Source organism: Pseudopipra pipra, chromosome 5 (assembly GCF_036250125.1).
Source record: "Pseudopipra pipra isolate bDixPip1 chromosome 5, bDixPip1.hap1, whole genome shotgun sequence".
NCBI classification, from domain to species: domain Eukaryota; kingdom Metazoa; phylum Chordata; class Aves; order Passeriformes; family Pipridae; genus Pseudopipra; species Pseudopipra pipra.
The window spans coordinates 60,722,793-60,747,958 of NC_087553.1; the positions used below are offsets into that span (position 1 = coordinate 60,722,793).

Sequence of the window (25,166 nt, forward strand, 5' to 3'; positions counted from 1 at the left end):
GTAATGTTATGTTGCCAAAAGCAAAGCTTAAGAAACACTGCTCAAACTAAAGGCAAAGCTTGTATGAATAAACAACAAGGTTTATGCAGGTCCTATGCAGCTGTCTGGCAGTGTTGCATATTGCAGATTATAGCCTACTACAGCTAAAAATTGTAACAGGAAACCTGCAAAACCCTTCCTCATTTTCAAACGCTACTTAAGGAATGAATCTTAACACTTACCTGTGGTAAAACATCCGAGCCATGCCCATCCTTTGTTTTTCTCCTCCTGATAAGACATCTTTCCAATCCATGATGGCATCCCAGCCTTTTAAAAGAAATGCAAATAAAATGAGTCAGGAGAATGTAAGTTTATGAAGGAAATGCAGCTTCACTTGCAATATCTCATAAAGCACAATTCCACTGCAGAAGAGAGAGCTCAGGGTGATGGATCACATCTTCTGAAATAGCTCAATGCTTTTCCACTGGCCATCAACTGAAAAAATGTCCCTCATATCATGTAAATTTCGAAAGTGGAGTTTAACCTTTTGGTCATGTAGATATTGTCAAAAAACTTTACTTACCGTCTCTTTGAAAAAACTCTTTGACCTGTAACTAATAATTTTATTCTGTCATGTTTGTTTCTGGAAACAATTTGCTATTTTTTCTTTAAAGCTATCAGTGGAAATTTAAAAACAAATTAAAATAAATTAAAAAAAACCCCAAAGAGCAGTGCATTCACCACAGTAGGCAAAGAAAACTGTCAGCAAACTCAACAGAAACACAGCTGCAGACACGGACAAGCAGCAAAACTGCACAGAGAGAGGAGGATCTTCTATACAAATTTCCCACTACCTTGTATTTAGAAATAACCCACAACTGCTATAACAGGGGGTATCCTTATTTAATATTCTGCATGGCCTCTAACTGATGTATTTCTTTATCACTTTCAGATACATGCAATGGGAGCATGAGGCATTTTATCTGCAATTCTAGGGCAGACCGGTGTTCTGTGAGTACTCTGGCATGATTCATTCCCACTAATGAAAAACTTCAAATAACAAACTATCCTACTGAAAATAAGTCTTCAGTCAAACAATCCAGATGTATAGAGTAGCAAAGTAAATGAGTTTTGAAAAGAGAGAGTATGGATGTAGCGAAAATCTGATAAGACATTTCTCTCAACAGATCATCTCATGAGACAAGCAGCTGGAGCAGGGCTGAAAAAGAGAATATTTTCCAAATCAGCCCAGAAACACTGTAACTAAAAAGTTAAAACCCCTTTTCTGCCACTGCCAAACTGAAAATAAACATTTGCCAGAAAAGACTATAAATAAGATAAAGCAAGGAGGATGGGCTGTGTCATTTCTGGTAACTGAATAAAGGTGAGACAAAAGGGGCTTGTGAAGGTGCAACAGGCTGGGGATTGTTCTGCCTGTGCTTGAGTTTGACAGGACTGAAAAAACCCTCAGTAAAGCAGGGGGCCTGTGTGACCAAAACCAGGAATTTGATAACTTCAGACTGAATTTCAAGAATTTTCTCTATATAAAATTGGAAAATATAATCCAATGATTTTTAAATAAATATGTATATAGTTAGATTTTAAAGCCAGGCATGCACACAGAAGGAAGACATCACCTGTAGTGATCCTATAGTTTTTCCCTATTTTCCTTCCATTCTTGTTTCAGGATCCCAGTGGATATCCTCCCAGGGGCACATCCAGTGCTTTCTATCAGCAGGCTCCAAGCAAAGATGGAGTTGTGTAGTGAATAACTGAATCACCATTTGGATATACTCTGGTAAAGGGAACAGATATACAGAGGCTGCTATTGCTGAGCAGTCCCAGTGCTGGGACACTTTGAGCTTCCAAAAAATACTGTAAAACACCTTTTGGCAAAGGGTTCTAGGAAGGGATGGGAACAGTCCTTCATGAAAGCCATAAAAACAACTATGCTTCTAAATACAACATTCAAGCTGCTGCTTATGTTCTGTTATTTTTAAGCTGAGAATACAGACGAGCTCCAGGGACCAGGATCTGAGCTAGGGTGTGGGTGGGTGTGCATGTGTGCACATGTGCCTGGGGAAGCAGTGCCTGTGTTCACACAGTTTCTTCCTGATCAGCTGGTTTTTAAAGGCTTATTAAGAGACAAAAAGGGAATGAAGTTCAAGAAGAATCACAGAATATGCTGAGTTGGAAGGGACGCATAAGGATCATTGAGTCCAACTCTCGGCCCTGCACACGACAATTCCCAAGAGTCACACCACGTGCCTCAGAGTACATGGTGCGGCATGAAAAAGCATTCTCTTGTCAGCAAAATCATTCTATTATTTTCTCTAAAGGTGTAAGATTTACCCTCTTTTTACCAGGATACAATGGTCATCTCTGTGGTCACTTCAACTTACATTCTAACTGAACATGAGAGGTGCATCTTGTCTCTTCCTGCCTAGCTCCCTCCCTGAACTTTTCCATTTTCCATTTGGAATGCCTCAAACAACAGATAAGGAAGTGTGCATTTTTATATTACCCCTTTTGAAAATTATTTTCTAATCTCTGAACAATTTCCTCTGAACACTTAGGCATTGTACCTCACACTAAACAGACTCCCCACTGTGCATGAACAATAGTGCACCTACTTGTCTCCCGTTTCTTCCTGCTGACGTGGCATAGGTCAGTGAAGGTCATTAGCATTCCGGAAATATCAGCCAAGTCAGCAGCTTAGGTCACCCACGGCTACATCCACTTCCCAAAGGAAGAAATGAAATGGCTCGCCCATGAACCCAGCACAAACCTCTCAGTAGGTGCAAACACAATCCCAGCTTTCGGAGTCCAAATTCCTTGCCCAGCTTCTTGTTACGCACAGCCTTGATGTAGATGTGATGAACACTGGATGTCACAGAAATGCCTTTTGCAGCCAGTAAGACAAAGAGCACATATAATGTGCTGGGGCACACTAACAGCAAGAGAAATACATACAGCTGTCTGCAGAAACCCCTGATAGCCTCATGATAGCAGCATCTCATTTTCTTGCATGGTTGCTTTTATAATTCCTTTAATCTCAGTTTTTTGAAGGAAAACACAAGCTATATTTCACAACAAAAAAATGGTTACACCTGGGATCTGTAGCCCTCTGTATCTTTCATCCTTCTGAATACAAGGATTTCATGCAAGACAGAGCATTCAGCTGCCATGAAAAGATATGCTTAAAGTTTCCTTTTTCCAGATTTCCATTCCAATGTGCCTTATCAGACATGGACTGGAGCATTATCTGACAGAAGAAAGGCTAACACAGCCAGAGAGTCCACCCCTGGTGAATTTTTGGGCATGGAAGCCTCTTGCACAGCATATGTTCTGAGCACTTGTCCAAAAGGAAGAGAGCCTGGGTGCTGTGCAGGATGAATATGCAAGGGCAACCCAGAGCTGAGGAAGGAACAAAGAGACCATTAATTGTATGAACCCCAGCTCAGCGTGACACTGCAAGGATTTGTGTCTCTGAATTGCAGAGCCACTGGAAAAGCTGGCAGAGCTCTTCCAGAGTTCCTGTTGGTACCAGTAACAAAAGTAAATCCAGGGCTAAAACAATCAGATGAAAAAATGTCAAAGAGAGGAAATGGGCTTGTCTGTGTGTTTATATGTGGCCTAGCACAAAGGTTCCCTGGACAAGACCCAAAGATATGACAAATGTGCAAAATAATGAGGAATAATTATAATCTGGGGTGCTGAGAAACCATAAACAGGTTGAACTTGCTCAGTAATGTCATCAGCCCTAGCCAGACAGGCCCGGTCATGCGTTCACTGTGCTGCTACACGTACTCATGGCTCTGCTTGTGTCACAGGCTGTTGGCAGCCTAAGGCTGCATCACAACTGACACTTGCTAAATGTACACGGATTTTCAAAGCAGGCCAAAAGGAACCACCTTAAATATATCTACAGCACACCTCCATGATATTACCCCCGATTTCTGGACATGCTTTTTCACCACCCACGCTGAATACAACCTTCTTTGCTACCCACATTTTGTATGAAATTATGGTTCTGGTAGAGCTAGCAACTTTGCAAGTGTTGAGGGGGCACCTTACTGACAATATAAAGGTAAGTAACAAAACAGCATTCCTCTAATATCCAGCAGGTGAGAAAAACATTAGTGTGGGCCTCAGGAGGAAAGGAACTCTGCCTCCAGCAGCAATGGGGGGTACTGTCAACAGCCACTGCACTGGGTTCTTCGAGGGCTTGGGCTCAGTGACATCCACAACAGTGGTGGTGGAGAAGGAGACTGTTGTTTTGGTGGATTTGATGTATTCTGTTGATACTAACTGAAAAAAGTTTCATGAGGGTAACACAGAAGCTAAATGCCAAAAACTGGGCTATTAATTCTTGTAACCATTCTATTTATTTCTAACTGGGTCAAACAGTATTGATAGAAAAAGCAGAATTTCTGTCCTTGGCTGCAACAAGGACAACGTCAGGCTCTTGTTGGCTACTTTATACTTGGAATGTGGTGACCCTTGTACTGTGCAATGTGGAAGTAATTCAGCTAAAGACAATAAAGTCATGCCAGAACAAATAATTTGAGTCAGAGTTGTGTACTTCTGGCTCCATCTGGCTTTTTCATAACTGCCCACAAAGAGCAGAACACAAAACTGCAAAGCATCAGATTATACACACATGACTTTCGTGGTCAATTAAAGTACAAGAGAGTCATGCCCTAAGGAGCCTGTTGCCTGGTTGAGCTTAATGCTGCAAGGGATAGGAGAAAAGGGAAGAGACAGAGGTAAGGCTCTGAGGGAGAAGAGAAATAAATATTGAAGAACTATATTAGATTTCTATAACTTAATGATTGACAGATAGTTCACTCCATTTTTAGAACAGTTAAGGAAATGGTTCAAAATAGCATTGACATATCCCATATATCCACATGGATCTGAGTAACTAAGAATGATTTCTTTTTTTTTTTTTTTCAGATGTAGTACATTTTCCAACAGTGTATATAATATATAAATAGAAATTTGCTGGGAATTTTTCAGCAAAAAGTTTTTCTATTGTAAAATGCCAGTGTCTGTCAAGCATCAAAACAGTTTGCTGAAAGGACAAAGGCGGTTTGGGGCAAATCCTTTGTTCTACAAGCTTTATATGGGATTTCTCACTATTTCACAAAGAATAAAGCTCCATTTTTAATAAAAATAATTTTAGTTTAAAAGTAATATTTTAAGAATTAAATAAAAAACTGGCACTAGAAATATTAATCTGTGTATAAACAAAAAATTTCAATTGTTCACTTTCAACAAGTATTTCTCTATCCTGCTAGTTCAAAAAAACCAGAATATGAGTCTTTGTTCCAGACCAGGGCAGCTTTAAAAAATATGTGAGCATATGAAACCTGAGTAATGTGTCAAATCATATGTCAAGGCTTTCCTCTCTGCTCCTACCTTGGCACTTGTCTCCTGCAAATGCTCAAGGAGAAGAGGGAACAAGTAAGTATATTATGGTCCTAAAAACTTCTGGTATGTGGTAATCTCCTTTCTTGTTTTCCGGCTTTGCCCCTTTCTGTCACTTTAGATCACAAAGTATCTAAGACATGTTTTTTTCCAACGTCTGTCTGTGCGAACTTTTGCACAGTGTGCCCCTACCCCGAGCTTCAGTAGAGCACCAGTGAACATTAACAGCGTCCTCCAGACTTTTTAATAGATTGCGTGTGTTGTGCATGTGCAGTCAGACAGGCAGAAGAGCAAAAATGGGGTCAGCAATAAGTACTTTCTTTGTCAGAGAAAGCAGAGCGAGACTGATCCAAACTTGGGGTTTCAGCTTGGCAATACAGAACAGTGACTCTGGCCAAGGCTCTTGTACGTAGCACAGTAACTGCCCCACCATCAGTTACATGCTCCAGCTGCACAGTCAGAAACCACAATGATGAACATTCAGAGACTGCTGGGGGGATGGTTTTGGCTGCTGAAGGTTATGTGTTGTTCAGTGCATCTACAAGTACCAACACACAATGAATGCACACTCCACAGTAACTTCTTGCCACTGGCAGTTTAACTGCTCCTCCTTTTCCAGCTCCCTAACACTTCTGCTTGTTCTTCTGCAATCTGGGCACTTCATCAACTGAAGCAAATGGTTCAGGAATACTAACAGGAATAATGTCAGTGCAGGGAGTAGAGGCCTTATCTGCAATTATTCCGATCACTGAGTTTAGCTCTCTGCCCACTTTTTCAATTCTTGTGTCATAGGATCAGATCTGAATAAAAATATGAATGGCAGATTCTTATTTTCTATTGCAACTCAAGGGCCAACAGTCATTATCACATTCTTAATAAAAAAGCATTAACCTATGGAAAGATGAGAGTCTAACAAAAGGATTGCAAGGTGAAGTATACAATTGCTGCTATAAACAATTACAACCCCCAACTCTAAAATGTGCAGAAAAGACAGTGTCCATTGCATACTTCAAAAATAAAAGACACCTTCTGCCTTTTGAACAGAGCAACAGGTTGCAATCCAGAAATGGGAATTTAGACATTGCCTTGGGATTCCCAGTGGCTGAAGCACTACTCTCTATTATCAGAATGATCCTGAGAGTAATCAAGCACATACATTACAAGGCAATGCACCCAAAGTACCTGCTCACAAAGGAGTCTCGACAGCTGGCAGAGAGAAGCAGGGTACATTCAGCACTCGCAAATCAGCCCCTTAGAGTGGTTTAAAGATCTTTTTTCTTTTCTTTTCTCTAAATGTTACCAACTTTGTCCTGTGTCTGTTTTAAAAGCATAATGAAGGGGAGGAAATTGAAACTAGATATTAGTGGCTGGTAGGAACAGAAGAACAAAAATTATTGCTATGCTTGGGGAAAAAAAGCCATGAAATGCTCCAGTTACTTAGACACAAAAGAAAACTTTAACATCTTGATATTTATAGTGCCATTGTATTTACATTGTCCCCTACTCTGAGAACAAACAATGCTGAGAACACATGGCAACTTAAATAGCAAGCAGTAGATGGCAACACTCCACTGCCAGCCAGTGTTGTTTGGTTATTTTTAACTTGCTCACTCTGCTGGGGTGGTATCTGACACTCCTTCTCATGGCACATACTCCTGGTGATCTCACAAACCAAGGAGGTGAAAGCAGATCTGACTCTCTCTTCATTCACATGCTTTCAAGTTTATGTAGTCAGTGACATTACAAGATATTAAGACAGGTTACATTTTCTAAGAAAATGATGGAAGGTCAGTGATCTCACAATACCAGGAAAAGACTGGCCATTACAAGAGAACAAGGATGTGATGTTCAGCTTGGGCATGGATTTACTGGGGAGGGGAGGAGAGGAGCACTCAGCTCTTCTACCTCCCTTAGCATAAGTTAGCAACAACCACGTGGCTGTGCAGCTCCCAAAACCACAAAAGGCCTGGATCCAGTTTTGCCAGTTCAGTTAGTGAAGGTCAGTCACACTAAGATACACATGCGAGGAAAGGATTTTGTAAAGCTTTTTACAAATATATGCAATTTACCTCCTTCTCTTTGAACTATGTGATACAGATGAACCATCTGCAGAATAGACTCCAGATCTTGGTCTTGGTAGCCTTTCTCATGCATGTCATCCACTGAGTCTGGATAGATGACTTGATCACGTAGCGTTCCAATGGACATGTAGGGCCTGAGAAAAAATACAGAGAAACTGGTAATGTGAGGCTGGCTTCCAGGGAGCACATCTTGCTGATGCTCTATGACCAGAGTATAATGCTTTAAACACCACGTTGCTAAAACTGGATTTATCCAGTGGATGCATTGTGCTTGAACACTTTTCTAACCTTACCCTAGGGACAATGTATTTTTTCCACAATAGTTGCTTACTGGGTAGCAACAGGGGTAGTGCTAGCATGGAAACACAATGACAGATCAAGCAGAATAAATATCCACTTTATAGTCCATTCTGAATGCCTTCACTTGGAATCAGTGAAATTATGCTGTATTCAAGGTTTGATACTCCAAGAGATTTAGAAATTGATTTAAACACTCACATGTTAAAAACAAGTTGTAACAAAAACATTGCATCTCAAACTGGGAAAGAATTCCATGGTGCAGGAGACACCTGAGTCAGGCACTGAAAGCTTCCTTTGCACATTACTATTCCAAAGTGCAGAATTGTGACCAGGCATAACTTAGCTGGCTCTAGAAGCCTGTGTAACACTTCTGAATTGCAAAATAGCATACATTAGAGAGGCTGATCACATTAAACCTCCCAGAACCAGCCTCCCTTTGCCAAGCACAAGGCTGTGCTGTATGTGAAGCAGCTTCTGAATCACCATGTTTTTCTTGACCAGGTAATACCATCTGTCTTACTAAAACAATCTGTCTCCAATTTGAAGCCAGAGTTCTCAATCATGGTTGTGTCTCTGGAATGGCTATGGACAGTTTCCACAGTGACATGAGCTGTGCCCAGCCCAGGCCCCAAAAATCCTCCTAGTCTCAAATAAAGTAAGCTGAAAGAACAGCTTCACAGCTTTCTAAAAGATACCAGGCCATTCAGGCTAGGATAGCAAAGGCAAGCTAAGATACATCTATTTGACCATTTCTCTTTTTGCTCCTTTTCTAAGGATTTCTTGTGAAGGACAGATCTCCATCCTGTCCCACAGATACTGCTGATAGCTCTTGGAAGCTAGAAACACTCCAGGGACAGCCTGTGAGATTCTGAGTTTGGAAGGGAAGGCCAGAGCCAAAGAACAGAGCCTCCAGACTCTGTCCTGCTTTCTCTGCCAAGAGTTCCACTAACTCCCTCTGGGTTCATCTGCTAAAACAATGCTGGTCTTATTAAAGCTGTGGTGTCAGGGGATGATAGAGAGGAGCAAACAAAACTGGGCCAGCAATGAGGAGGCTTTAAGGCAGCTTGCTCTTGCCACCAAGAACTGCTTCCAACAACTTCACAGTGGACTGACAAGAGGTCACTTTTCTTCCCTAAAGTGCTCTGGACCTGTGTGGTGGGAAGGTCTCAGCCATGCAGAGGCTTTGCCTGGTAGAGATGTGTAATACCAGGGCAGATTTATTCCCTTCCCTTGGAGGGGTCTGCAGAAGGGGCAGATTTACCCATTGTTATTCTGAAGTCTCTACAATACACCACAGAGTAAGGTGAAGGAATTCACAACGCAACAAATGAAGAATTACAGAACTAAAGCTGCAATATGAACTAAAAGTCAAATGCAAGCTGGTATCAACTGCAGTGGTTTTAGTGCTGCAAACATCCATGGTGAACTGTCTGTACCTGCCCATAGTTCAACTACTTTCACGACTAGCTGGGTGAGGGTGGGAAGGGCAGGGGTTCTGAACTGCTTGCAAATATTTGGTCATCTCCCTGTTGTGGCAAGCACCCACATGGAGCAAAACCAGAACCACAAGTCAAACACAAGCACTGCTGCTCCTCTTTGCTCACTTTTCTGCCCTCTGCTTATTGTGGGAAGAGTGTTGCTCTGGGCTGCTGCATGAATACTAGCACTAAGTGCAGTGAACCACTTACATTTATTGGGATATTGCAAAATTTCAACTCTAAATATTAAGTAACTTCATGAAGTAACAATATATTACATTTCTGTAGTGCTCTCCATCTATAATCCCAAAGGGCTTTACTTGTTGCATATGTAGAAATCACTTCACTTGCTCCAGACTGCTGCCACCTCTGGGACAGAAGATAGCAGCTCCACCTGTACTCAGAAGGGTTTAAATCAAGGTTGTGGATAACACCATGTAATTTAGGTGAAGTGCAGGTAAGGGCAAGGAGGACAGAGTTATCATGTAATTTGTCTGGGGTTTTAATACCTTACTCTTGTGAAGTAGGATCCTGTAATGACTAGCAGCTCTGAGATTTAACCTACAGCACAATCAGGAAGGCAATGCTCAAAAGCACTGTGCCAGGACACTTGGTGCCATGCTGTTTACTGAGTCACCAGCACTGCTTCCTGGTACAGCTGGATTTTCCTTGTGGCCTCCCATCTAAACACGCCAGCACTACCAAGCATGCCTCTCCCCACCTAGTTTGTGAAAATTAAAGAAAAGCCCAGCCTGCAGTGGAGTAACAAATCCCATCAATTACTAACTAGCAGAGAAAAGAATGGCTTATGGTTACAGGTCTGCCCTGGGAGGTGGGAGAGTATGTTCTGCTTCCCCCATCCCATAGGAAGCCACTCATGTCCCTGAGGGGACACTTCATCTTTCTTGGCATGAGATTTCTCATTTTGTGCTCCAAGTCTTGACAACAAAGAGAAGCACCTCTGTAGTTGGTTTATGTCATTCATTTAAGGGTGGGGATGGATTGCTACCTGGGGGGTCTTCTCCCTCAATGGGGGGTCACAGCCCAGACAACTTAGATAATTAACTTCTAAACTGCTAAAGTTAGATGAGATCTCAACTAACTCATACTTTCATAATCTCAGACTAAACCAGAATTCTCTAGCTGTAGCTTGAAGACAGTAACCTCCTTACGTACCATGGGTGCCACAAAGTTAAATGCACTAAAACCTGTTAAACATCAGATGTTATTGTAATTGAGGTTACATGTGTATGATAGACATTAAACAGTAAGAAGTACGGGTAACTGGATACAGCAACAGTGAAATTTTGGCTTTGCCAGTAAGCTCCTTGTTAAAATACTGTTTTCATTAATTTTTTAGCAGTTCAAGCAACAAAAACAGTCTTTTTGTACTAAAGTAATACTCGAGCTTAACTGAACTGAATTGATTTCTGATGGAGTTTTTCCTTTCAGCCACAATGTCTGGGTTCCAGTTTCAAAGAAAGCACTCTTACAGACTCCAAAAGCAACTCCTCTGCCATGCTGAGCTCATGTCTTTGACGGTAATAGCTCTGCAATGGTTTTCTTTCTTTCTCTGCTTTCTGAAAAAAGATTTCTATGCTGCTTTTGAGATACAGGATTTAAGATCAGTAATCCTTTTTTAAGCTTTGGTATCAAACCTCCAGAAAGTTAAGAAAACTTACTCGTTCTTGCCCAGTTTTCTGGAATATCAAGGCATTTATTGGAAGAGACACTTTCAGTTCTCATAAACTGATGCCTTTTCAGTCAGTTTGATGGCTTTATTACATCACTAATTTTAGTTTGGTGCACTTAGCACTTCACCTTGTAGCATTGTAACTTCTTGTAATACTGCTAGAACTTGTTGTAGTTCTCCTAGAAACAAGGAATCATCCCTAGGGTTTACAGCTTCCCCCTTGCAGTGCAAGGGGGGAAGAAAGATGATATCAAGACATGCTGCAATCTGAAGCCTGTGGTATGGACAATTCCCCAGGGCCCTACTGACACATGACATTATGTACAATGCTGGCAAAATAATAGAAAAATCATATGGGAGGAAGAGCAAGTGTTGCCAATGATATGGTCTCTTTGTTGCAATTGCTTTGGGAAGGAAGAAGGGGGCACGTGCTACAAAACCTAGTACAGTACATACCAGTCACTTGTCTTTCCAAACAGAGGACTTGCATGCTGGAGCTGTTAGGCACAGAGAAAAAGGTATAATGCAAATTCAAAGGACCTGTAGATACAGAGGCACACAGTAGCCAGGCTCTACTAACATCTAGTAATGCTCTGATGTCTTGAAGAGCAGAGGACTTCACACTTTTGGGTAGCAAGTTAAGGAAGATGACTTGCTTAGATGCCAAGAAATTTCTGCTCCAAAATCAGAACAAGCCATATCCACTTGAAATATTTACAAATACTTCCTGAATGTATTCAAAGGTGTTTTCATCTTCCATGCAAATAAACTGCGCTGACAGAAATTATAATCTGTTCTGACATCCACAGTCTTATTTTAAAGAATTACAGCAACTAATCAATATGGATTTTAATAATCTCTGAAGCAATCTGAATGAGTCTTAACTCCAAGCATCCTGGAATACGAAAGGGACCAAAAATAAACCTTAATTAAGTGTCTGGCATCAGAACTTAAAGGATATTAGTCCAATGTAATTGCCCTAGGAACTGCTTCCAGGTACAGTCTAAAGCTCATCTCACCTTCCTTGGCACAGGCTGTAATTAACACTTCCTCCATGGAAGGTGAAGTCTAAAAACACGTGGCTCGTGATTCTGAGACCCATTTGCATGGCCCCAACTGCGCAATTCATACCCCATTTGCCATTCACTGTCCGAGTGTGTTTGCAGTAATGATTGCACTATTATTCTCATAGATATGCAAATTTATGTGGGAAAATTATGTGCAATGCAACTATAAACACTTGACTGACCCATTTTATAAGCTTCTGTTTCTGGCTGACAAGGTGCCTGTCTGATACATCCAAGTGGGAGAGAAAAAGGGGAACACTACACCTGGGATTCTCCTTTTCAGATAAATTGCAGCTCGGATTTTCAAAGGAGATTGGGATGGCTTCGGAGTGCAATTCAGAGTGCTTGCTTTGACAACTAAAATAAAATGTATTCCAAATTTAGGCACCTCTATTTAAGAAGATGATACTGGAGTCCAAGCCCCAACCAGGGAAGTATCTTCCTCAGAAACTTGGAAGATCTTTAGAAGTCAGGCCTTGCACTGAAGAATCGCCAGTCCAGAAAGCCAAATGTTGTCTAATCCCCTGAAGGTCCAGCACAGCATGGAATATGAGAGCAACAGTTTTAAGTCCAGCACAAAACACCGCAGCTACTAGAGATGCAAGAGGAGGGGCTGTATGACAAGTTTACTGTTAGCAAATCTCTTCCAAGAACTGGTTTCAGGCTAAGTTCTTCTCAGCTTGCAGGACATCAGATTGCTATTTTTCTAGGCTACCATCCTGGCTAAAGAGGAGTCAAAGGGAAGGCACCTTCTAATCTTCCCACTGAAGCAAGGAAACTACTGTTAAGAGGCAAAACCACATGTCCAAAGAGAGAGTTATTGGAAAGAGCCTAATTATATACTATACCAGTCAGAGTCCTCAGCTGGAAGGAAGGAGATTTTAGTACCAATTTCTTTCTCCCAATGTTCTTTAATATAAAATGCAGCAACTATAGTAATCCTTCAGTGGCATTGTAAAAACATATTAAAGGAGATTCTAATCTTATTTTGGTGCCTGCTCTCAGGAGAGGACTTGTTAGAGATAAATGAGTTTAACGTTTAGCTCTCTGTTTGGCATCTAAACTGCAGTAAGAGGCAGAAGATCAGACATACATTTGTATCTAGAGATTCCTATAGGTTAACTCTAGGTGGCTCCCTTTACCTACTACATACATATTTTGGATCATTTTCCAAAAGCTCGAAATCTCTCCCTGATCATCTCGGGAATCCACACATTTTGAACATTCCACCTTGCTTGCAAGATCCTAATTTTTAGGAGCTGTTATACTTTGTCTGCAATCACCTCAGCAAAACTCCAGTTCTTGCAATGCTCCTGACTTAGATCAATGGTAAAAACTCCAGTTTTCAACAGCAGCAAAGCTTGATCAACAGTGATCAACAAATAGCCTCCACTAATTAAAATGGACTGAATTCTTAATAGTTCTTGGATGACATTAATAAAATAAACAGCAAAAAATATAACTGATGGCACCACCACTACAACTTAGAGAAAATAAAATGCCTTGAATGAATGTGAATTAAGTTCTTTTTAAGTATCCACTACTCTCAAACAGAAGGTGGTATCACCAAAAAGTTAAAAAATAATAAACAATATTTATCAAAATTTAAAAAACCACAACAGGGTGAGTTTATTGCACTGTGTCTAGTTCAAGGGCCAGCTAAATTTTCAGCAACCCTTCTAAATATATAAATAGTTGATCTTTCTTTAAAATAGCCTACATTGAACTTTGCTCTCCACTCATACAGAACTAGCCATGAACATCCGCTAAATATTTCAGATAGATAGTCACCTGAGTGGAATGTAATCAGCTTATGGCCACTAACATAGTTAACAGGAAATTAAATGCACAGTATGAAAAGCTGAATTCTCAATGAATATAATTAGAATCTGATATCAAAGACTGAAAAAATCACACTAATCACACTGTGGCTTTTTTTGCAAAGAAGCTGTGCACATCTCTGCAAGAAAACAATCCGGGAGGAAATAATAAGCAAAGAGGTAAAATAAGCCTTTAAATTAAAGTGCTATTCATGCTCAGGTATCATCTCATCTCATGATTATTCACCATTACTAAAATCACGTACAATATTACTAGAACTGATCAGATGTCAAAATGTGTTTAAGGTGAACAATTCACATAATTACGAGTTCAGTCTGTTTGTATCCTGTGACAAAACACACGTATAATTAAAATCAAACCCCAAACAAATTCTACAAAATACAAGCAGCATTCTGAAATAATTATACATCTTGCCATGAATCATTCAAATCACAGAATCACAGAACGTGCCAAGCTGGAAGGGACCCACAAGGACCATTGAGTCCAACCCTTAGCCCTGCACAGGACCATCCGCAAGAGTCACACACCATGTGCCAAATGCTCCTTGAGCTGTGTCAGCCTTGGTGCTGTCACCAAGGAAAAATACACTCCTTTTCTTAAACAGACAGTGTTTATGTATGTTTAAGCCCAGTCTTTTCATACCTCTGGCAGTATTGATGATAAAAGGATTATATGGATTAATGATCATAAAGACCAATGATCTGAAGAAAGAACAGTGAGCTGTTCTGGACAAGATTCTAGCCTGCCAGTCCCACCAGGCACACCCCAGCGTAAGAGGTGCTTCTGATTTTTATCACAGCAATGTAACACAGTGACCAGGGCAGTTTCCCTCTTTTGGGAAGATCCCAAATTATTCATGGTTTTGTAGATGAGAAGTGACACCTTATTTCACAGAGAAGAGGAAGTGCAGACAGTAAAACCTCTAGAGCAGAGGGTGCTTTTGCTCTGGGTTTCTACAATGCTTAGTTTCCCATGGCATAATTTTTCCATGCACTGCAATATGAATACACAAGTTGTACTAGAGCAATAGTATGTCTGCAGTGAAACACCCTGCCAACAAATGAGAAGTCACACACTGCACTGACTTTCTTCTCTTAGCTGCTGTGAAACACTGCATTACACAGGACAGAACATGACAGAGACACACCATGTATATGGATACATGGTTATAAGCATTATTGGTATCAGACATGGCTCCACAAGGGAGCCATAGTAATCTCTAGATGAAACTAAAATTGATAGAATATAATTAATGCAAAATGTTAGGCAGATAAACAAGCCTGAAAAAGTCTTCCCTCTTGGGAAAGACACACTTCCATCTAAGCTAGGCAGGTGCGCACATGCTGAACTGCAGAAAAAAACCCACCTGCTATCTGTTCCCATGAGACCATGACATAATTAATGACTCAAGAACAATGAACTGAAAACCCAGAGTTCTGGGGACTACTCAGCATTGTTTGCAGAAGAGACTCATCTCACCTAGAAGTTACTCATACAAGTCTGAGTTAGTCCCAGGATCTCTTGGTAGTCAACGGTGTCCTCTAGTGAACTGGTCCTAGAACACAGGACGAACAGCTGCAGTGATCCCAATGGGAAGGCTGTGGTGTATTAAGGAGTCAGTGATCTACAGAACAGTTGACCTGAGTGGCCGTAGGCTTGTGCTGCACATACAGTTTGGTCTTCATGCCTGTGCTATGCTGCACTTATCTCCTGGGTGCAGGATAAACTCTGTCAGCTAATCACCATGGAGAAGCAGGCAAGCAGTTCCCACTTGGCACGAGCAATTACACCACCCGTGCATCCTTGTCTTTATCTCGAAGCGAAGCAGCCATGTTCTCATGGTGACATCCTTTGGTTTGACAGTAGAAGTGACAAATGGCTTTGTTTACCTCTAAGAAAATCCTACCAGAGTGCTAAAGACCATAATGCTAAGGAACCTTAGCATGGATGGGACCAAGTGTAGCATGCTGTGCTGTGACTAGAGGTCTGTCTGATGCTGCAAAATGCTGGGTTCTTAGCATCTGATGGGATGCAAGTAGCACAAAGGCTGATGAAAGGACTGGAGCATCCCTCCTGTGAGGAAAGACTGGGAGATCTAGGACTCTTCAGTCTGGAGAAGAGAAGGCTCAAGGGGATCTTAGCACCTGTATAAATACCTGAAGGGAGGGTGCAAAGAGGACAGAGCTGGACTCTTCTCAGTGGTGCCTAGTGACAGCATCAGAGCTAATGGGCACAAACTGAAATAGGAGATGCCATATGAGCATCTGGAGACAATTCTTCACTGTGAGTGTGATCAAGCACTAGAGCAAGTTTCCCAGAGAGGCTGGAGGGTCTCTATCCTTGAAGATATTCAAAAGCCATCTGACATGGTCTTAGGCAAAGAGCTTTAGGTGGCCCTGTTTGAGTACAGGGGTAGATCAGATGACCTTCAGAGGTCCCTCCCGACCTCAACATTCTGTAATTTTGTGATTATCTATGCTATCAACTTATTCCTTATCTCTAATAAAAGCTATTTTAATTAATGCCTTAGAGTATGTATACCTTTCTCACTGGCATGAACAATGGACGCTTTCATTGGTGCATTGCAACAGCAAATCACCTTCCAGAGGTAGACAGTTCACTCATGATAAAGCTCACACAAGAATGTCTAACTTTTAGCTGCCTAAATGAACAAAGACAAATTCTACCTTTGGTGTATGAGTTCATAGTTTATTGCTTTAACCTGCTGGGGGTAGGGGTTGAAGACCTCTATAAAAAAAATTACTAATGGCCTTTTCTCTGGAGGGTGGGAAGCTAGTAGTGAAAATGGATTTGTCTCCAAGAAATGCAGAACAGAATCACTGTGCTGAATTGAACTCGTATTTACCTTGGAAACCACAGTGAGTTGGAGGAGGGACAGAGGGTGAAATCGTCAGCCTGAAGGCAGGCAAACACAGAACTAGAACCTAAGAATGTGTCTGAGCGAGCAGACCGTGGAGAGGCTGGGAGAAGGCTGAATTACCTTGGAGCTGGGACACAGTTCTGGAGCCCGGGACACAGCGGCAGGCAACAGGCAAAGCCTGTAGAGCATGAGAAGAAATATTATCTTCTCTTCAAGAGGAAGGTGTTGGCTATGTCTACTATCTGGACTTTTAAAAGCATAGGGCACTGTAACTGAGTTTCTGGTTGAAAACTATAGTACAAAAGAGGAGGAAATACTTCTTCTCAGGGAACTTGATACACTTGTTTTAGAGCTTTCAGCTGTCTTTCTCTCACAAAAACCAACATCCTTTCAGCCTTTTCATATCAAGCTTTTTATGTCAGGCAGATTTTGTAGTTTGTGTTCCCCAGTGTTTCCCAGTATTATGTAACTAAATTGCTTCTCATAATTTGATATGCATAAGGCATTTGAAGCATGTTTTCTGACATTCCTGGGTAAAGTATTATTGAAATAGTGAACACTTGCCATTCTGTACATCTGTCAAAGATCCTTTGTTATACAGTTGCAACGTAGGGCAGTTAAGGTGGAGGTAACTGCTCAAGCCAGACACAGTAATGCCATTTCTCTGCAAAAACTAGGTCATGTAAATGCAACCCCCAGATTACTCCCTAACACTGCTAAGTTACAGAGTTCTCAGTTAACGTGTAGGTGAATTCGTTCCCCAGACACTGCTATCAAAACTAAATTTTAAAGGCAAGGGAAGTTGTGGATGCCCCATCCCTGTAAATGTCCAGGGCCAGGCTGGATGGATCTTTGAGCAACCTGGTTTAATGGAAGGTGTCCCTGCCCATGGCAGGGGGGTGGAACTACATGACCTTTAAGGTCCCTTCCAACCCAAGGCATGCTATGATTCTCTGAGCTGTTTGCATCAGCAAAATTATCCTAACACAGATTAAATAGATTGCAATTGTTTTGCGGGATAGGTCCTATAAATACCAGCCATGTAGTCAGTTCCTATAATCTATTGATGCCTTTGTATTTATAAAATGCTCGTCAAGACTAATCTGACAATCTACTTTACAAAAAGTTCAAAGTTTACTTTTCCCAGCTTTTAAACGAAGTTCCATAAACAGTCTGCCGCATACATGGATACCTCGAAAGGTTGTACAGGTAACATGTAACTATTGGTGCTGAATGAGGACTTTTCATACTCAATATTCTATCAAAAGGACCAAGTGGGGGTGGAGGCATTGCAAGCTCATGCTGGCAAGAACATGGTGTCCAAAATACATTTGAAACACAGAGCAGCTGATAGTAGAAAAATTCCTGCAACTTGTGTCCTCGCAGACAAAAATTCAGCTCTTCCATAACATTGAGGAAAACATTTCAAAAGAACATAAATGGAGGAAGGTCTACATATTAGTGACATCCACTCTTGTGCAGGAGCCAAAACAAGATATATGTGCTTAGTACTGAAGCAATACTCAAAATGGGAGGGATAGTGCCTTATTTACAAAAATGGATTTCACCTTTTAGTTGCATGCACATTATGGTATTTAGTCAGACTTGCAGCTGACAACATTTTACATCACACCTCTGTGTATCTGTCACTTGGAAGGAATGCAATGAGTTTCTGAGTGGATCTTAATCTTCTGAATTATCAGGTTGTATGGATCACAAATAAAAGGGATTTGGCTTGCATCAAGTTAAATGATCATATTGTGCTTTAAGTGAGACATCTCCATGAGTCTGGCATATGAAATCTATCCATCCATACAGAAGGTAGTAATAATAGCCCCTGCTTCAACTAAAAAAACCACCAGCAGATAAGAGATAATACTGAAATCTCTGCATCACATCAAGCCTGGACTTTCATGGTAAGTCAGACTTGTCACAAGAGTCTTCATTTGTAGCAAACAATGGTACTGGCTTCCGTGCTTCAGACAAATGCCCACTCAGAAATGCACTAGTCTCCATATGGAGTAAAAGTTATGTATCAACACATCTCAATTTCTCACCCATGTTTAGTCCTCTTGGTACTTCCCATAGCCACAGCTTGCTCCAGACATGCCCCCAGTCTGAAGGGACTGAGGGACCAAAACCCCAGAGCATGCTGAAGTCCTTCACAAACATGAGTTTAGCAGTAGCCCTTAAGATCAGTGCTGAATTTATGTAAATACATTTTAAATCTAAACTAAACCCCAATGCAGCAAGTTGACTTCAGTCTGGGATTTATGCAAGACTTTCCTTAATAAAAGAAAAGACCTGTGAACTGTTTTTTAATTAGCTAACTCTTGTGTCTGGCCAGTAAAGAAGACACTTGGCATTGCTCAAGAGGGAGTAGTAGCTAATCCATAAAATCTTTTCCCACCTCTGACTGTTAGTGCTGGTGAATTTTGTTTGCAATGTCCTACCAAGAAGTACAGTCATTACTTGTGACAGTCAGCACACAGACCTAACAATAGATGTTCAAACTTCACAGCTGTGAGTGAGCCTTCAGCGGAAATGGAGAGGTTTCGCAGTGATCCTGGCAGGCAAAGCTTCAGCCAACCTACAGGGCAGCAAGGTAAGAACTTTACTGTTCTAGAGGAGGCAAGACAGGACTTCCTTCAATCAGAAAGGAGAAGTGCAAGCATTTCTATATGAATGCCAGAAAGATGAAATGGGAAAAGCTGTGCCCTGGCTGAGGGGAGAGCCTAACAGCCCTCTCAGATGCAAGGCCACAAGCTGTCTTGAAATGATTTATCTCAAAAAAGAAAAAAGAAGACAAAAAGTAGCAAGCAATTTGTTAAAGCAAATCTGTCAATAGTATGCAAACTGAAGTGTGCTGTGTTATGTTTTGTGTTAATGCTTCTCTACCACAGACCTTTTTCCCATCTGTCAGATAAGTGGTGAACTTTGGAAGTAAACACATTGAAAAGGAGTACCATGAACTTGATAATAGCAAGTATTACAGATAGATCCAGTGTGCCAGGGAAGGGGTATCTACACAGCATAACACGAACTGATGGAAAAGTATCAAAAGACCGAGTCGATGTGGTGGTGTACTGTCAGCAAAATGCTGAAGGACAATGACAATCTCTAGTGCAGTGTTGGCATGTGTAGCCAAAGTACAGTTTAACTCCAGCTGACTCAATTAAAAGGATCATAGCTAAATGCAGAGCAGTATGAGTTGACAAGAAACTAGAATGTGCAAAATACAGCATAGCATAGAGAAATCTGAGCCAATCTAAATGAGATGAGGCAACAGAACTCCCATAGGCATATTTGCACAGCACTTCACTCAGGCCACTTCTGTAACATGCTAACGAGAAAGCAGTTTGATACAGAAGAACCACATATACATGTATTCCATATGCACAAACTCTCTCATATAGGGTATCTGAAAGTGAAACACAATAATTTTGCAAGATTAAATTGTTTACATAATCAAGAACTGTCTTAGGATGACAGCGCCACTACTACCTACCTCCATTATAAGATAACATTTGAATCATACTAGAATCTTCACATTTTCATGTGCTTATAATGTCAAAATTACTTTTATTTTATCACTTTGCTATTTACATCACTTAGAACTGAAACATTCTTGCTTGGTTTTGTCCACGTGATGAATATCCTTGGACTACCTCAGGCAAATCACATCAGACATTTGGATTACTCATGAGAGCTAAGGAGAAGAAATATATCTCTGTAGCTGATGCAATTTTGTTTAGTAGCCAAGGATATTTTTAGAATACAGAAGGAAAAACGCCAGACAGGAAAAGACTTGTGAAGGAACCCCAGACAAACACACCAGAAATAGAGCAGATAGATGTATGCAAAACCAGTTTCCGAGGGCCAGATAAATCTTTAAACTGTTACCTTCCATACTGTCCTAGCATTAATGAGAAGGCAGAAAGACATCGGTATATAAATTTTAAATGACAAGAACAAACTACATTTGATACTACTTCGTCTTTGGTTGCCTCCATTTTAACATCTGATAAGCCTGGTGTTGAAAGAAAGAAATGTTAAGAGACCTACTTGAATGAGCAATAGAAGAAGAGAGAGAATACAGAATTGGACCATCACTGTGACCGCTGACAAAGTGGGTTGGTCTTCTACTAGAATGGTACACAGAATAATAGAGAAACTGCGCATGCTACTGAAGAAACACATCTCTCACAAAAATACCCAAATTACAGCAGAAGCAAAGTGGAGAGAAAAAACAGTGACAATAGATGAGGAGAAAGAAGTATGGATTAAGAATTAGTCCAGGCTCTACAAATGTGAAACAGTCCTCAAGAAAGACAGAAAAAAATGCTGATGGACATTTTAGATATGTGCTGTGCTAGGAAGACTTGAGAGTTGTGATCGAAGGTTATGGAACAAAGAGAGACTGCATGAGACATTCCTCCATGCAAATAAGACAATAAAGACACAGCAGGCAGAAAATTATTAACAATTTATATCAATAACCCAGTGGTAATTAGAGCTTTACTGCAGCTTCACAGTGCAGAGATAGTGAGGAATATTCCTGTGGTGTTGTCAAGGTAACCTGCAAGTATGTAGGTGTGCAATTCTGCTGGTGTTTATATCAAATGATGGAGAACTAAGGAAATGAGAGCCAACATGTGCAGAATCTGCATTTCCTTAAACTGAAAAAGCTGAGGCTTTAAGTTGGAGAGCAAGTAACACTGGAGTAAATGCTAGGAGGAATTGTGTGCTAGAGCACACTAATTCCATGGAGATGGAGTCTCCTCCTATGTTTAAGACCAACAGAGTAGAAACATGGCACAGTCTGGAGAAATAAGCTACTTTCAGATACACTGCTGATATGCTGTGAAAGGCTTGACTGCTTCATTAATTCCCCGAGTGCTACAGATACATCTTATGGTTATATCTTTAGCATCAGCACCCATGTTAACCACTACATACTTTTGCTAATTATGCATTATTTAAAATTATGTTTCTGAATTTTTATTTGAATCATGATTCCTTACCAGCTAGAGTGCCACAAGCATTTCTTTTTTGATTCATGCTACCTTCTTGGCCAGTTTATTAAAAGAGAAACACAAAGAGGCAGTTAACACAAACAAATTTTACTTTGCGAAAAAAGGGAGACACAAGTAAAAGAAGGGATAAGAACACACACTCTGCCAGTTACTGAGGCTCCAATGAGATCTGACAACTTGTTGAGCTCTGACCAGTTCCTAGCACTGATCCAACAAGCTTATTCTGGCACCAAATGATGCTGGACTGCTTAAAGGCCCATCAAACCTCGCTCCCCTCTGGCCTCCCTCTCTTCTGCCCATCCTCCTCTTGTACAGGCCTGTCACAGACAGTGGCAGAACTGCTGAAATCCCTGGGCTTCTCTCACCTTGCCCCCCAAAAAGGGCAGTTTGTGCCATCAGCCTCCTCCAGAACTGTGACTGATTAAAGACAAACTCTGCAAGGCCTATATAAGGGGAGGAAAAAAAACCCTCACAGTGATTCACGGTAAAATGTAAAAAAAGCACTGTAATGATGCTAAGCAATCTAAAAAACCCCAAAAAGATAGGAACTCTTAAGGCTCTGTTTTAAAGTGTACATACCACTAAGTAATGCTAACTACAAAGTCCTTGAAGCGCTGATGAAATTTCGAGTATACAATGAGCTAATTCACCTTTTAATAAATCATACTTTTGTGTGTAGCTTTTGATCTCAGCAAAGACACGTGATTTCCCACATACTTCTGGAATACTATGCTGGAACATTACAAACAGAGACGAAAAAATAATCTTTTCAGTGAGCTCCTATTTACTATGGAGTATTTTGTTACTCAGTAGTCACTGTATTCTCCACTATTCGCATGAGCAGATGAGGCTTCCCACGCTTGACTCAAAAAGGGCTGATGCAGAATTAAACTCAGCCACAGGCATGCAGAAGTCAGCTCTTACCAGGCTCAGTGCTAACTGTCCACTCATGGAAAGCCACCTGCCATGCTCTCAGACTGGAGACATAATGTATACACTTAAACACAGTGATGTCATCCTAACTTGCTGCTCTGATGGACATCCACCAATTCAAGAGCTTTCTGCTACACCACAGTTTTCACCTACTCCCCAAACGAAAGAGTGAGGTGGGCTGAAGCCAGGTTGACATCAACTACCAACTCCCAGATCCTGTCAGTCCAGAACATCTGCCAGACTGATAGGAACAATTTTCCCTGAAGTGATGCTGAAATATCTATATCATGAAATGTAGGCAGGGCACTATATTTTTAATCTAGAATTCATAGGATTATGTTGAGAAAAAAATAAACAGAAGAGAATCCTGATCAAGCAGCAATTTGCACAGGGTTAATAAGCAAAATGGTTGCACCAGCAGGACCTTACAAAACAAGCCTCTTTAATTTGTGGACTTCAGAACAGTTCACAAACCACTACAGAAATTCTAAGTGTATACTAGAGCCAGGGACAGATAGAAAACTCCAACTGAATGTGTAATTTATTTAGGCCTTAACTAAATGAACTGTTAAAACACTCAGAAGTAGATTAAAGGCAGAAAAAATATGCTCCAAGTAATTCTTAGTGTCTCAGATATTCATCGAAGACTCTGTATGCCCAAAGAACAAATACAATGGGCAAAAAAGCAACTTGGGATCCTCATGGACATCCAACAAACTGCTGTCATTTATCATTCCCTTCAGCCACATTCACCCACAAACCCCTACAAGACTCAGTTTAAGTCCCTTTCCAAATACAAGACACTGATGAGTGACAGGCCACACTTCTGAGCCACCAGAACCCACAGCAACACAGCTGAACTCCCCCAAAGTAGACTTCAGAATCTTCAGCAACAGTCAAGGCATAGCACTTCTGCAGAACAGCCTTCTCTGTCACTCATTGTTGCCCCATTTCCCAGACACTGTTCTGTTCCCTAGGGAAGGGAATATCTCTGTACTGCCTAAAAATACTCCCAGAAGCACAGAGCTCACAAAGAGCGACAGAGCTGAGCTATGGCAATATCCCTTAGATGTCCCAAAGACACCACAGCAGCACCTTTCCCCCTGGAGGATGCTATTAGGATGGACTGTATGTGAGTGATACTTATGCCAATCCCTACATAGCTTAGGTAACAGGGGGCTGCAAAGATGTTGGGTGAATTCTGGCCAAAACTTTGGAAACGTTTCAGAGAAGAGGTCTGCTGGACGAATTCCGCCAGCACTGCAAAGCTAGGGAAGCAGCTAACAAAGGAGCATGCTTATGGAAATGAAAACCCAGCAGATGTGATTCAATCCCCTCAAACAGCACTTTGCCAAATCTGCCTGAATGCAAGATGAGTTTGTTTGCATTCACAGAATAAAGGGAACATAAGTAAAGAGGAAGGGCTGTAGCCAAGCCAACCATAGGTGTTGATATGAGTAGGGGCTGGGATCACACAGAGGATGGAAGTGGCTGAAACTCAAAATTTTCTGCAAGAAAAAAATTCAGAATAGCTTTTCTTCTGTATGAGAATAAAACTGGTTTTAAGAATGTCCTGCACAATGGGTATTTTGAAATATTGTTTTGAAAAACATTTAATAAAGTATTTTGTTCCAAGTTCTTGATTAAAACCCTTGAGTGGATCAGAAAAATGACAATGACTAGTGATAAATTATAGAGATATTTGAAAAAAATACAGAGCAGTGTTCTTTGCTACCTTCACCTGCAGCAAGGGAAATCTACTAATCAGTTAATATTTTCCATTCAGGTTAGTAGCTTGTACTTTTTAAACAAGACTACAAACTGTACCATGAATACTTCTTTTGCCCACGGGAAGAAATGAACTACAAAAGTAAGAGATTCTGTGTTTGATTTTGCTTTTGCAAAACAATGTAGTTAGAAGTCTCTAAGGAGATATTCTAGAATCAATTGCATTAAAATATGCACTGAGAGTCAAACAGCATATCAGAATACAAAAGAAGCACAAAAAAGGCACACTCCTTAGTGAAATGAGCACATATTATTAAAAAGGCAATCTGCAGTTACTATTGGATTGGATTCTGGTCTTGTGGTGTGAAAGTTCTGAATATTATTTCAACACTTAGGAACCAAAATACTCATTTGTTTTGATCTTTGGTTTTAAAGTGAAATCAGAATTGAGATATGTGAGGTCTATTTCAAATTTCTTTCAGACTCTAGTCTGCTCCCATGATTCCAAACATCCAGAACATTAGCCATCAGCGAACATAGACTCTAACACAAATGTATGTGAGCTCTTTGCAGTGACTAACAATGCTGCATCACCAACAAGAAGGGATCTCTTTTAAGCACACTCCATAGAGCTGAGGTTGTGCTTACAACCTTTTAACTTGGCTGTACAGATCACAGATTAAAAGTAAGAGAAGCAGGGTCAAAATTCATGTAA

General features: G+C 40.8%; 1 protein-coding gene across 2 annotated transcripts in view; it reads right to left on the reverse strand.

Moving 5' to 3' along the window:
• Window positions 1–25,166, reverse strand: part of ABCD2 (ATP binding cassette subfamily D member 2) — a 45,665-nt gene that overhangs the window by 7,465 nt on the left and 13,034 nt on the right. For both annotated transcript variants that reach the window (XM_064656296.1, XM_064656297.1), the window contains 2 exons: window positions 7,482–7,627; window positions 222–306 (listed from right to left, as the gene is read on the reverse strand). In XM_064656296.1, coding sequence (XP_064512366.1) covers window positions 222–306; window positions 7,482–7,627 — 231 coding nt within the window. The remainder of the gene's footprint in view (window positions 1–221; window positions 307–7,481; window positions 7,628–25,166) is intronic.